Source organism: Polypterus senegalus, chromosome 14 (assembly GCF_016835505.1).
Source record: "Polypterus senegalus isolate Bchr_013 chromosome 14, ASM1683550v1, whole genome shotgun sequence".
NCBI lineage: Eukaryota > Metazoa > Chordata > Cladistia > Polypteriformes > Polypteridae > Polypterus > Polypterus senegalus.
The window spans coordinates 129,904,701-129,918,016 of record NC_053167.1 but is presented as its reverse complement, the minus strand read 5'-3'; the positions used below and the strand labels follow the sequence as shown (position 1 = coordinate 129,918,016).

The following is a 13,316-nucleotide window of genomic DNA, read 5'->3' as shown; positions in this document are numbered from 1 at the left end:
GAATCCCCTTTCAGATTTTCATATTCAGTGACTGCTTCTTATGAGATTTACAAAAGACATAACATGTTTGATAGAATAAATATGAACACATAGGACCCTGATATTTTGCGAAACTTAACCTAGTATTTTTTTTTTTTTTTTTTTTTGACAAGGTAAAACTTAATTTGATTACAAAAAAAGCAGGAAACCGTCGCATAACTTTAAAAAGTTCACAATTATACGCTATTATAACAGTGCCAATTTTAAATTAATTGCGTTTTATATACAAAAATGAGTTCAACAGTGCTTATTTAAGACCAATTGCTAAAGATAAATGCCTTTATTCATTTATAGCTTTGTTGTAATTATTTAGAAAAATTTGCTTTGTGTGCTTGCACTTAAGTTTACATTTTTTTCCAGATTTGTCCATAATGGTAGTGTATTTTAAAAGTTTTCTTACTGCACATTTTTGAAAGTTTCATACTTATTTCTGTAGTCCTAGGGTGTTGTACCTTGTTAGCCATTATGAATGTAGAGAAAAGCCAATCAAAAAAACACATTTTATTGGCTAACTAAAAAGATTACAATATGCAAGCTTTCGAGGTAACTCGGGCCCCTTCAGGCAAAATGTAATACAGAAACTGAAGTTTCCTGTGTTTATATCCACAGACTAGGACAAGAAACAACACTTATTTCTGTAAGTATGTAAGTAATACAGTGGGGCAAAAAAGTATTTAGTCAGCCACCAATTGTGCAAGTTCTCCCACTTAAAAAGATGAGAGAGGCCTGTAATTTTCATCATAGGTATACCTCAATTATGAGATACAAAATGAGGGGAAAAAATCCAGAAAATCACATTGTCTGATTTTTTTTTTTTTAAGAATTTATTTGCAAATTATGGTGGAAAATAAGTATTTGGTCACCTACAAACAAGCAAGATTTCTGGCTCTTACAGACCTATAACTTCTTCTGTAAGAGGCTCCTCTGTCCTCCACTCGTTATCAACATAAAAGACACCTGTCCACAACCTCAAACAGTCTCACACTCCAAACTCCACTATGGCCAAGACCAAAGAGCTGTCAAAGGACACCAGAAACAAAATTGTAGACCTGCACCAGGCTGGGAAGACTGAAACTGCAATAGGTAAGCAGCTTGGTGTGAAGAAATCAACTGTGGGAGCAATTAGTAGAAAATGGAAGACATACAAGACCACTGATAATCTCCCTCGATCTGAGGCTCCACGCAAGATCTCACCCCATGGGGTCAAAATGATCACAAGAATGGTGAGCATAAATCCCAGAACCACACGGGGAGACCTAGTGAATGACCTGCAGAGAGCTGGGACCAAAGTAACAAAGGCTACCATCAGTAACGCACTGTGCCGCCAGGGACTTAAAACCTGCAGTGCCAGATGTGTCCCCCTGCTTAAGCCAGTACATGTGCTGGCCCGTCTGAAGTTTGCTAGACAGCATTTGTATGATCCAGAAGAGGATTGGGAGAATGTCATATGGTCAGATGAAACCAAAATAAAACTTTTTGGTAAAAGCTCTACTCATCATGTTTGCAGGAGAAAGAATGCTGAGTTGCATCCAAAGAACACCATACCTGCTGTAAAGCATGGGGGTGGAAACATCATGCTTTGGGGCTGCTTTTCTGCAAAGGGACCAGGACGACTGATCCGTGTAAAGGAAAGAATGAATGGGGCCATGTATCGTCAGATTTTGAGTGAAAACCTCCTTCCATCAGCAAGAGCATTGAAGATGAAACATGGCTGGGTCTTTCAGCATGACACTGATCCCAAACACACCACCTGGGTAACGAAAGAGTGGCTTCGTAAGAAGCATTTCAAGGTCCTGAAGTGGCCTAGCCAGTCTCCAGATCTCAACCCCATAGAAAATCTTTGGAGGGAGTTGAAAGTCCGTGTTGCCCAGCAACAGCCCCAAAACATCACTGCTGTAGAGGAGATCTGCATGGAGGAATGGGCCAAAATACCAGCAACAGTGTGTGAAAACCTTGTGAAGACTTACAGAAAACGTTTGACCTCTGTCATTGCCAACAAAGGGTATAAAGTATTGAGATGAACTTTTGTTATTGACCAAATACTTTTTTTCCACCATAATTTGCAAATAAATTCTTCAAAAATCAGACAATGTTATTTTCTGTATTTTTTTTTCTCATTTTGTCTCTCATAGTTGAGGTATACCAATGATGAAAATTACAGGCCTCTCTCATCTTTTTAAGTGGGAGAACGTGCACAATTGGTTGCTGACTAAATACTTTTTTGCCCCACTGTATAATACACTACTTAATGAAAAGTATTTTTTTTGTGAATACTTTTTTTAAAAGTAATATCAGATGTTTCATTTATTACTATTTTTATTTAACTTACCCAGCACTGTGGACAATAAAGGTAAACATATGTAAACTAAACGTGAGTTGTCTACCCTCATATACCAGACGTATATCACAGTTTGTTGTTTTACAGCATTGGTCACCATTAACCTATATGATATCTTAAACTTTTATCTTCGCTCTCAGTGAAAACATAGTATTGAAAATGTTTTTCTATCATTACTAGACACATGAGAGTAAGTGAGGTAACAAAAAATTTTTAGGTGGAGTGTTCCTTTAAGAGGAGAGATCAGTATAGCCGAGTTGTTGGATTCCTTTAAAAGGTAAATCAACCCTGGATTAACACAGTAAAGATTGAAACTGGAAAATGGTGGCGTATGTAGTTAAAATAAGAGTCCAGTTAATGTCAAGAATTGTTTGGAAGAAAAACCTGCAGGCACCGAGGCCCTCCTTGACCTGAGCTAAGTAGCTAGGGCATATAGCAAGGAAGCTGAAGATGAGATATTACCTGCATGATATGGGAACCATGGATTGTAAGTGCAAGTTTTGGCTCAGTTTTGCTATTACAGTGTTTTAATCTTACTGTTTAGTTTCTCAAATCTTAAATCTGTCAAAATGGAAGGCCTTTGTCTGGCAGGAAAAATAAAATTTACAGTGTACCATGGACTTTGTATTCTCATAACATTGAGCATTAGCCTAGAAATTACCAGGTTTGGCTTTAATATTAACGTATATAGTTTGTAGTTTCACAGTGTGTTGGTTGATATTATATAAATTTCTGAGTTCATGCCAAACCGTTATCTGCAGTGTCAACAATAAGTTGTTGTTAAGCAACGTGTATGAGTGAATCCACCTTAATGTGTTTGATGTGGAGTGCAGCACTATGATTAACTTCTTAAGAAATGTAGAGATGAGCTAAACCTGTTAAAGTACAGCCTAACTGCTCATGAAGTGACCATTTGTTAACCAAGGTAATATTTCTGCTCCATCAGGATAAAGTAGGCTCATACTATGCCATGATGTGCTTGACTAAAGTGTAATCACAAAACTAAATAAACATGAAGTACAGATAAGCTGATTGCCACTAAGGCAGCTTAAGTTTACCACTAAAATGTAAATGCTAGATGAAAAAAACAGACAATGCAGCAAACAAGTATATTTTTATATATATATATATATTTATATATAGTGGTAGATAGGGGGCACTCTCGCTCCCTTTAACCCCTGTCCACGACTCCAGACACCAGGTAAAAGTCCTCAAATTGACTTTATTCTTCAGCCACAGTGTACAAAACACCCTCTCCTCCACAATACTCATACAAATAACTAATAATAAACAACAAACCAATCCTCCAGCACCCAGATGCGTTGCCACCCTTCCACCCAGCTCAGCTCCCCGTCTGGGAGCCCACCCACAGTCCTTTCATATCTCCTGACCCGGAAGTGTTCCTAATCCCCAGTCCATGTGACGCTCAATCACTTCCAGGTCAGGTACAAGTTCTTTTCTTCACCCTGGAAGTGAAGCACGTCATTCCTCTTGTCCACGTGTGCTTCCGGGGCATAGGGAAAATATCCATTACTCCTCCCTACAGCGTCCCCTAGTGGCCCCCATGGCATCCAGCAGGGCTGTGCATAAAAACTCCATTGTCCATGATGCCCTGCTGGTCTTCTGGGGACCTCCATGCTGCAATGAGGGCTCCACCTGGCGGCTTGGGGGTATTGGCTGGGATAAACAGCCGGCCATCCTCCACTCTATATATATATATATATATATATATATATATATATATATATATAGCCAGCAGCCCCAGAGAAACTTGTAGAGGTCTTGAGTTCACCTAATATGGATACGTGAAGGTGGAGGCTTGTGATTTCTCAAAAGTGTTAAACCGTGAAATAAAATGTGGTCTGAGAACACACTGAGATTGATGCCGTAAATTTAAATACATTTTGTCTTCAAAGACAAACTAACATGATCCTTACTGGATGGTCTTAAGGAATTGTCTACATTTTTGAAGCACAGATCTCTCAGTAAGGGACCTTCTCTCTGTAGTGTTAGTAACGTCACACTTCGTGGACAGTTTCAAAGGCAGTAACCACTTGCTTTGCACCTGATTAGCCAAAGGATAAGACAATAGATAGAAAAAGATGTCTAAAATTACAATTACTTGTTGAAAAATAAAAAAGGTGAAATGATGATGATAAGCCCCACTAACTGATATTGTCCTGGTACCTAATGGGCATGGCCGTAATGGTTACAGAATAGTTGAAATGGGCGATTTTTTTGTTTTTATTCTAGTCAGGTGAAGAGAATAACTAGCTACACCAGCACAAAAGCTCTCTGTTCAAAAGAGTTCCCTGTTGTTTTGGCACCTTCAGGCCGTAAAATTGTTACCAGCTGCCTAGTAATGTGTTTTTGCTGATTACCCCTTATTTTGTTTACATTAGACTGCATGTTAACAACATCCATTCAATTTCTTAACGTACTCACGCACTGTTCCACTTCCATGTTTATAAATGGCTCCTTAGGCCTTGTAGTTATTGTTTTAGATCAGGCTGTCTTCTTAAAGAATCTGTGTTATTTGTTTGTGGATTTTCTGTAGTGCCTTTTTATTTAGGCTGTGGTAGGTCAAACTGTGATAACTGCAGCTATGAGTAGCAATAGTCATAACAATCTAAAATGTGTTAAGTGCATGCTTTGAATGTAAGGGTGCTTTGAAACAGGACAGTGATTGAACTCTGAAGGACTGAATCAAAAGAATTGAGCTAGTGAATGCTGGTTTTTGAAGGCCACCTAAATACCTGTGAAGAGTTAAATAGGTTCATTGACGTTAACTCCAGTATATTTACATGGGAAATATCAATGGCTCCTGGTGGTAAAGCAGAAGACTGAATAAAGTGGCTTACCTGGTTTTAAGAACTTAACACAGGTTCTGAATGGAATTGATTTTGTTGGTTTGAAGGGGGAAAACGAAATCACAAAAGCAGCAGGGAGTTCTTCACTTAAAAGGCATGGCACCAGAAATAGTAAATTACAGATGTATTTGTAGATTTTAAAGCAAGAATATCAGTCAGTCTTTGTTTTTTAATACAAAATACAGTGGAACTATAACATTCAACACGTTCTATTACTCACTGTTCGTAGAAATGTTTTGTGCTATATTTTCATATGTGGATTTAGGCGTTAAACCATAAGCCATTCTTTCAAAACTGTAGATGTAAGTTTAGATTTCCATTCTTTTATCCATTAATTCTAGGCATGGTGCATTCATATGGTGATATAGTCTTCACAATACCATATCCACACTATTTTTTTTCTAAAAGAAATGTACTGCATGCACCAAACATGAATAAAACAGTGTAAATAAATTCAAATCAGGGTGCAAATAGTACAGTATTTAATACAAGCCTGTAAGATTTCTTATTTTTTATTAAATAAAATATTAAATACTGGACATTAAGCCCGTTACAATAACAGGCACTAGAACAGTATTGCATAAACATTATTAGGAACAGTCTATATTAAATGGCAAGGGACCTTGACCTCATTCTGTTTGCTGTCTTAATTTTTTTGTTAAAAATATTTTTTCAAGAAGCCTAAAGTAAAATAATATTAAAAATAGAAAGGTATATGACAATACAGTAAGTATAATTAATATTGCCTTAATACACAATATCTGAAGAAGATATTTAGGAAAATGTTTTTATTTTTTTACCTCAGGAAATTTTTCAGTAAAATTTCATTATAGACAACATTTTTTGTAAACACTCTTATTCATGACCATCTACAACGTTGACAACAACATCTGTAAAACTTCTAACTTGATAATTTAACATATAACTGACCGTGGCTGAATACTGGTTCTGGCAAGTAAATGGCAACTTTTTCTAAGGTTTGCCCTTGAGCTTTATTAATTGTTATGGCAAAGGCTAATGTAACTGGAAATTGTTGCCTTCTTATGGTAAAGGGTAAATTAGTAGAGGATAGAGCCAAATCAATATGGGGAATATTCTGACGCTTATTTTCTTTTTTTACAATCGATCTATTTGCTCGTATTTTTCTTTGTCTTTCAGCCTTTCTTTTGTTGATGTTTACTTGCTGAGCTGACCGTTCTTCCAGGAGGTGTTGCTTATATACGATTTGAGTGTCTGTGTCTTTTGTCCTACTTGACATGTCCTTTTTTTTTTGGGTGGCATGTTGTTAGCAGATAGTAAACATGCACGGGGCAGTATGTGTGGCGTCTCCCCAGCAATGCATTTTATGTGAGCGGCCGCGACTACCCAATCAGCACGCTCCCCAGCAATGCTGTCCTTTATTTGCTTATCATGCGCGGCTACGCCATTCACTGTGTGCCCAGCTTCCAGTGTTTGTGCGTTCACGATGCCGGTCGTGTGTGTTGCACCGAGCCTCGCGCATGCGTACTTCACCAAAAGACACACACACACGGACACCTGGACGCACACAGGGGTTTTATTAAAGAGGATGATTACCATAAAATATTTTCTCTGCAGTAACATAAGGCATGTTGCATGTTGATGAGCCCATGGAAGTAAGAATTTCACTGTAATCTTCACACGTGCTAATAATATTATTAACCTATAATACAATATTACAAAACCACTGTTTTTAAGTATAAATTGATCTTTTTGTTTTCTGAGTTAACATCAAACATTGTTCTAACAATGGCTGTTCTTTTATTTTCTGTTTGACTACTTTACAGACCTGCTAGATATAGGTCCAGTTTGGATCTATGAAGAATTTACAATGCTAGATTTCCTTTTAGGAAAGTTGTGCATGTTAACACTGCGTGCAAAGTTGAGACCTTCCCGCTGTGACAGTAAACTGCTTCAACCTCTTGGTACAGACTTACCCAAGACAGACATGTGATTTGACCAGAGAAGCAGGCATTGGGAATTCTCTCTCTCTCTCTGCCGTGCTAGCAGACTGCTGTTGAGAGCAATGCTCTGCCTACTGTTATATACTGAATCGGTATCGGTGAAAAGGTCTTGAGTACTTTGTCTTTATATGTGTTGTTTGTGAGAGCTAAAGTACCTGTAGGTTGCTGCTCCCAGAACTGCTTCAGTATATCATGAAATCTGTTTCAATGCAATGATAAATTTGTGCTTTGGCTGTCCCAGCAGAGTTTCCTTTGAAAAACAGCCTGTGTGGTTGCAATGGTGCATTCATGAAACAGTGTTATGATTTACTGTAATCGTCTGAGGATGCAGCCATTTAAAATAACCTGCATAAATTGGAATTTTTGGAGGGACAATCCGAGTACATGAAAAAAAATATATACAGGCACTGACAGTACTTGCCTGGGATTTGTACCCAGACCTTTGAAGCTTAGAAGCAGGAGATTCGATCATTACATCACCTGTTTATTTCAATTTAGTTTAATACTAGGTAATGTCATAAAGCGGTTTATCCAGTTACATACCCACCACGCTATTCTATGACTTTAGGGATGCTACAATCAATCGGCTGCCGGTCTAAATCAGCCAGTTTTCACTCAAAAAGACTTGATTGGTAAATTGGCCAATCACAAAAAAAATCTTTTTCAGACTCTGCTTTTCCAAGCTTTACGATAATTTAGTTCCAGCACACTTTGTTTGTTTTTCACTGCAAATATCCAGCAGTGTAAACAAACAGCAAGTCATATTCAGACCTTTTTCTTTTGTTAATTAAATTAAAACTGTCGTCATTTCAGTTTGGAGAGTGAGCTTGTTTTAAATGCAGCAGCTTACATTTTTAATTGGAATAAGAAAAGATAAAGTTGAATTTGAATTTTATTTATATATATATATTGTTCTAGAAATATTGAAAACTATGTTTTTTAATTAAGCTTTGGTTCAGATACATTACAGAAAAAAATTAAACAATATGACAGCTTGTAATTATAAGACACATTTTATTTTCTTGTATACCATATATTTATGGATATATATTTTTTCTACCGTTTTTTTTTTTAGTTATTTATTTTAAGGAAATTTTATTTATTTTAGCATTTTTATCATCACTGAACAATAAGCCTGCATAATTTCATTTTGTGACTAAAAATCAAAAGAGAGCACCCATGGCTTATAGTTAAATTATTAACATACACTTTAATATAGGACATAAGGCTTCTATGTGTCTGTTTATTCAGGAGCTTAGTGTAAAAAGTGTTTTAAAAGAGATAAAGAGGGAAAAAAAATCCTAAATTGTTATTGGAGTCTGGCAATCGAGTAACATGAAATCAGTGATCAGTATTGGCCTTGGAAAACCTGATTGGAGTATCCCTAATTATAAATAAAGCCAATTTAGAATAAAATGCAAACTGGTAAGAGCAATACTGCATATACTTGATCTGGTCACTCATTTGATTTACCATTATGGCCTAATTTGCACACATCTATGTGTATGCAGGAATTGTGCTAACATAATGTACACACATACATATGCATTTACCCTTTGCATTTTATTCTTGTTTAATATAGTTCTGTAGCTTTGGACCACTATACCAGATGCATCTCCTGTCATGTGTAGACATTGCATTGAGCCATTTAACCTATGTTGTGGTATTAAGATGATTTAATGCCTGCCTTACTCATTGTTATGGCAATTTTGGTAAAATGCACTGCTCTATGACAATATGACCAGAGACCACAAAACAGAATTGATTTTTGTAAATATCCCAGGGAAGTGCAGAAGTGTGAATGTATCCAAAGTGTCACAATCGCCATATAAAACAGAAAATATGCACAAATTTGATAAAAGCTTGCCTGTCTGTATTCTGCATCACATTGATTCTCCGGCGTACATGGGGAAAAACCTCCAGCTCCTGTGTAGCATTCAGTTATGGATTACTTGCTTTTTCTAAACATTTAATGTTTGTGTATTTTGAGGTGAGGTGAGGCTGGAGGGCAATGACATACCCGCTGAAGTCCATTACATATGCTGTATGTGGAACCTGAAGATTTGAGGAGCCATGGCCTAAGAATGCTAATGGCCACACCTGCATCTTCATTTCTGCAGAATTAACATAATTATAAAGACTCCTGGAATGATGAAGAAGCAGCACTAGCTACTGCACTTCTCTGTCACCCATAATAGTTTCCTATATATGAAATAAAAGCTGGTTTGTGAATTGCAGCTGTACCAGTTTCCTGACTCTCCTTTCTTTACACGGTCCCTCCAGGTAAACCAAAGCAAACCTTGTGAAACAACATGGGTGCAGTACCAGTTGAAAAACAAAAATAAAAAGCTGACATTTTTCTTTCAAAAATAAAAAAAAAATAAATAAACCATGCTGGGAACTGCAAACAGAAGGCTGAGAGTTTTTTTTTTTTTTTTTTCCTCCTGTTCTTTTTTTTTTTTTCTTTTTTTCCAAGAGCTTAATTTGCATGGTGAATCCAAACCAGTTAAAAATCCAATTGGAGATTGCTGGAAGGTTTTTATTTCATTTTTTTTAGTGTGCGTTTTTGATGTAAAATTCAAAGGGCCTGCAATTTTTTTTTCCCTCTACCCCTTCCACATTTGCTTCACCCCCACGTGCAAATCACGTTGAAGGAGAATAATAATGACTGAGGCCTGATGGGAATTAAATGTCTGAAGTTCAAAGCATTTTGTACATCAGAGCCCATGTCAATCAGGCGAGCGTGGGGAGGGAGCCGCTCTGTGGGGATGAGATCAAAGTGGGAGACGTGATGCTCGCAGCTCCCTCGAGATGCCATTTCTATCAACCTTTCATTAAAGTGAGCCGAGGCAGCTTGGAAACAATGCCGTGATGCGACTTTGCCATAAGAAAGCACAGCTTCTGCTGGTCGTTTGATCTGCAGAGGCACAGCTTGATTCAGCTTGGAGGGTTATAGTTGGAAAAGGTGTGAGACCTTGAGCTAATGGCAGAAGTGAGTTAAGGGTGCCCAGTTTGCAGTGTATTGGAAAGTGACCTTCACTTGGTGTATATGACGTGACAGAGCAGAAGAATATGCATTTTGTGATTATTTCTGAATACTGCAACATTTAAAACAAATGTCAAAAAAAAAAATCAAAATACGGTAATTTCTATGCTGCGGTGGAAAAGTGATTATTAAATATGAAAATCTTACACAGGCTTATTTTTCCATAAAATAGCATTCTTGTAAGCCCTAAAGTTTTTCAAATGCTATTAGCTTATGGAGTACACAATTCATTGATATGCATGCATTCAGCATATATTTTTAGGTAAACCTCTGTCACATTTAGTGGAACCTCCTTTTACCCCTAAAGCAGCATGGATTTAATAAGGTACTTAAAGGTTCCCTTGGAATGTGGTCCATGTTGGTCTATCAGAACAAGTGATTCAGCACACTGGAGCTTGTCCATTCCTGTTTACTTAATGTTTGCAAAATATCATCCAGTAGACCTTTGAATATCCTTCAGCTACTACTATCCACCAAACTACTGGGTGATTTATTCTGAATTTGTTTTACCTTGCGTGAAAACAATTATCGTTGTTGAAGAAATCATTTTCAAATAACAGTAATCATCTGCTGTACTCATTTTCTTCATAATTATGAGCACTTCTATCTGCTTACTTCTTAACCTTCATTTTGCTTGAACTGAATTGATTCATCTCTTTTAATCTTTCTTCACAGCTCATACCCTGGTTTAATTTTGTAGTTTTAAGACCTGAAATACACACCTTATTACAGATGAGGCCTCACATGTGTATTGTTTAAGTCAAGACTGACCTTAATTTGTATTTAACACATTGGAATATAATGCACACCACAACTTCAACTAAACATAAATATAGCAATGACCCTTGTGTGGTAATTTGGAGAAACATAAAAATAACTTTCTTTGAATTTAGCTTGTTTCTTCACTTAATGATGCCTACGCACTATATTAGTTCAGCTAAGTTAACAATAGTTTGCTGCTGATTTTCATTTATACTCCGCACCCTGATGCTTTTTGTTTCAGTGTTCAACAATAGTCGCCCAGCATTGATGGATTCCACTTACCATGATACTGCTTTTCCATCATTACAATGTCCTGATGAAGCCTTTCACCATGTTCATCACCGACTGCAACAAACTTAGCAGAGAAGTTGTCCAAGTGTGAATGCAGAAAATTAATCTTTAGTGTTGAATTGCCATGGACTTGCACCCTGACTTATCTCAGATTGAAGATGTGCATTGTAGTGAGCTGCAGATGGTCTGCCGTGAACCCACATCATGTGGCTCAGAAGCGAGCTGCTTGCTCCATGAGTTGTATGGCGAGCTCCTTTAGTCAGCAGCTCAGAGGCTGTTTCTAAGTGCTTCCTGGTGATGTCAGCTGGTTTCTCTCTGTCAGCCGCCTACTTTTACTACGCAACATTACCACTAGATGTCACATTTTGTGTTGCATGGTTTTGAATGTTTGAAACATGTTGTCAACCAGCTGGACATAGTTTGGCACATTCTAGTTGCCAAGAAAATTCTCGGCAGCATCCCTGAATACCTTCCATGTGATTTCCTCTGGCCCCACTAGCCAATATTCAAACCACATGTCATTGATTACACGTCTGATTTGTGGACCAACTAAAATGCCTTCGTTAATCTTAGCATCAGTTATTCATGGAAACATTTGTCTCAAATATCGAAATTCTTCATCTTCTGTGTTAATCACTTTTACAAAATTTTTCATCAGTCCAAGTATTGTATAAAGAGCAGGCAAAAGTATCCTTGTTTGGTTAACAAGTGTGCCATGTGCCATGCTTTTCTGCCCTGGAGCAGCCAGTTGTTTTTAATGTAGTGGGACTATTTAGCAACACTGTCTCATTCATAGTACTTGTGGCACTGAAGCTCAGATACCCCAACTTTTAAATCAACGTACAGTAGATGTGCCAGTTGTTGTGCTGTATATGTATACTTATATCAGAGGAAATCATAAGAAATAGGAAATTGCATTAAATTGGAGTGTGATAGGATTTTTGTGATCATTCGGCCGAAATCTTTAAGATGCGTGTTTGTGAAGCAAAAGTTTCATTATCCATTGTTATTGTTACATCAGTGAATTTAACAGAACGACAAACTCTCAACAACTGTGTTTCCTGGCAGTAACATCCATTAACTCTTTCACACGTTAGAGTTCCTGTAGTGCTTTATGAGTGCAGTGTAGTACTAGCAGTATAAGTAACATCATAATGCAAAGAAAAATGTGTGATTTGTATATTAGCATGCTTATTACTGATTGATCACTTAACTGTTTTTTTTCTTACATTCCTTGTATTGGGTTATTCAGAAAATGACTGAGAACCTCTCTCTGGTGAGACATGATTTATAATACTGTGATGCCAGGAAGTCTGCATGGAGCACCTGACAGACAAGTGCAAAAAGCTTACTTGAAGAGCATTCTTTGTACAAGACATGCATGTTTAGTTCATTGGTGTTGGGAGACAAGCCAGACCAATTCCGCTCTGTGCCAAGGGAAGAGTTGGGAGGAGGATTGATTGTAACTTGTACATGCTTTAAAATGGCACCTCAAGAATTATTCTGGAAAGTACAATTAAAATTTTGACCCTATCTTATATTTCTAAACTGGGTTAAGGTTTGAGATGAAAATCAAATTACCTAAATGCCTTTGATACTGCATAATTAAGTGAGTAAGAAAGTGAACTTTGTCATTCATACCATACAACAATACAACAACGGATGCATTAATTAATTAATGGAGAAGTGGTAATGTTAATGGAGAAGACCAGATTTTTTTTAAAATCTTTTTCTGTATGAATCCTATATCTTGTAAAATTCTTTCTTACTAATGACAAACTTTGAGGGTTTACTTTGTAAATAGTCATTTGATGTTGCTGCATATGATCCGGTTAAACATCCCCCATGTCTTTTATTTTTAGATTTGATGGCAACTTCAACACGAATGTTTCAAAAACTGTCAGCTGCGACAGACTGTCAACCACAGTGAACAGCCGGGCATTTAATCCAGGAAGGGACCTCAACTCAGGTTAGTTCATTCTCAGGCT

The 13,316-nt window shown here is 37.2% G+C and overlaps 1 protein-coding gene across 1 annotated transcript in view; it reads left to right on the top strand.

Annotated features, from left to right (window-relative positions):
* Positions 1-13,316, top strand: part of cachd1 (cache domain containing 1) — a 247,090-nt gene that overhangs the window by 147,800 nt on the left and 85,974 nt on the right. Inside the window, exon 4 of the mRNA XM_039736092.1 lies at positions 13,191-13,297. Coding sequence (XP_039592026.1) covers positions 13,191-13,297 — 107 coding nt within the window. The remainder of the gene's footprint in view (positions 1-13,190; positions 13,298-13,316) is intronic.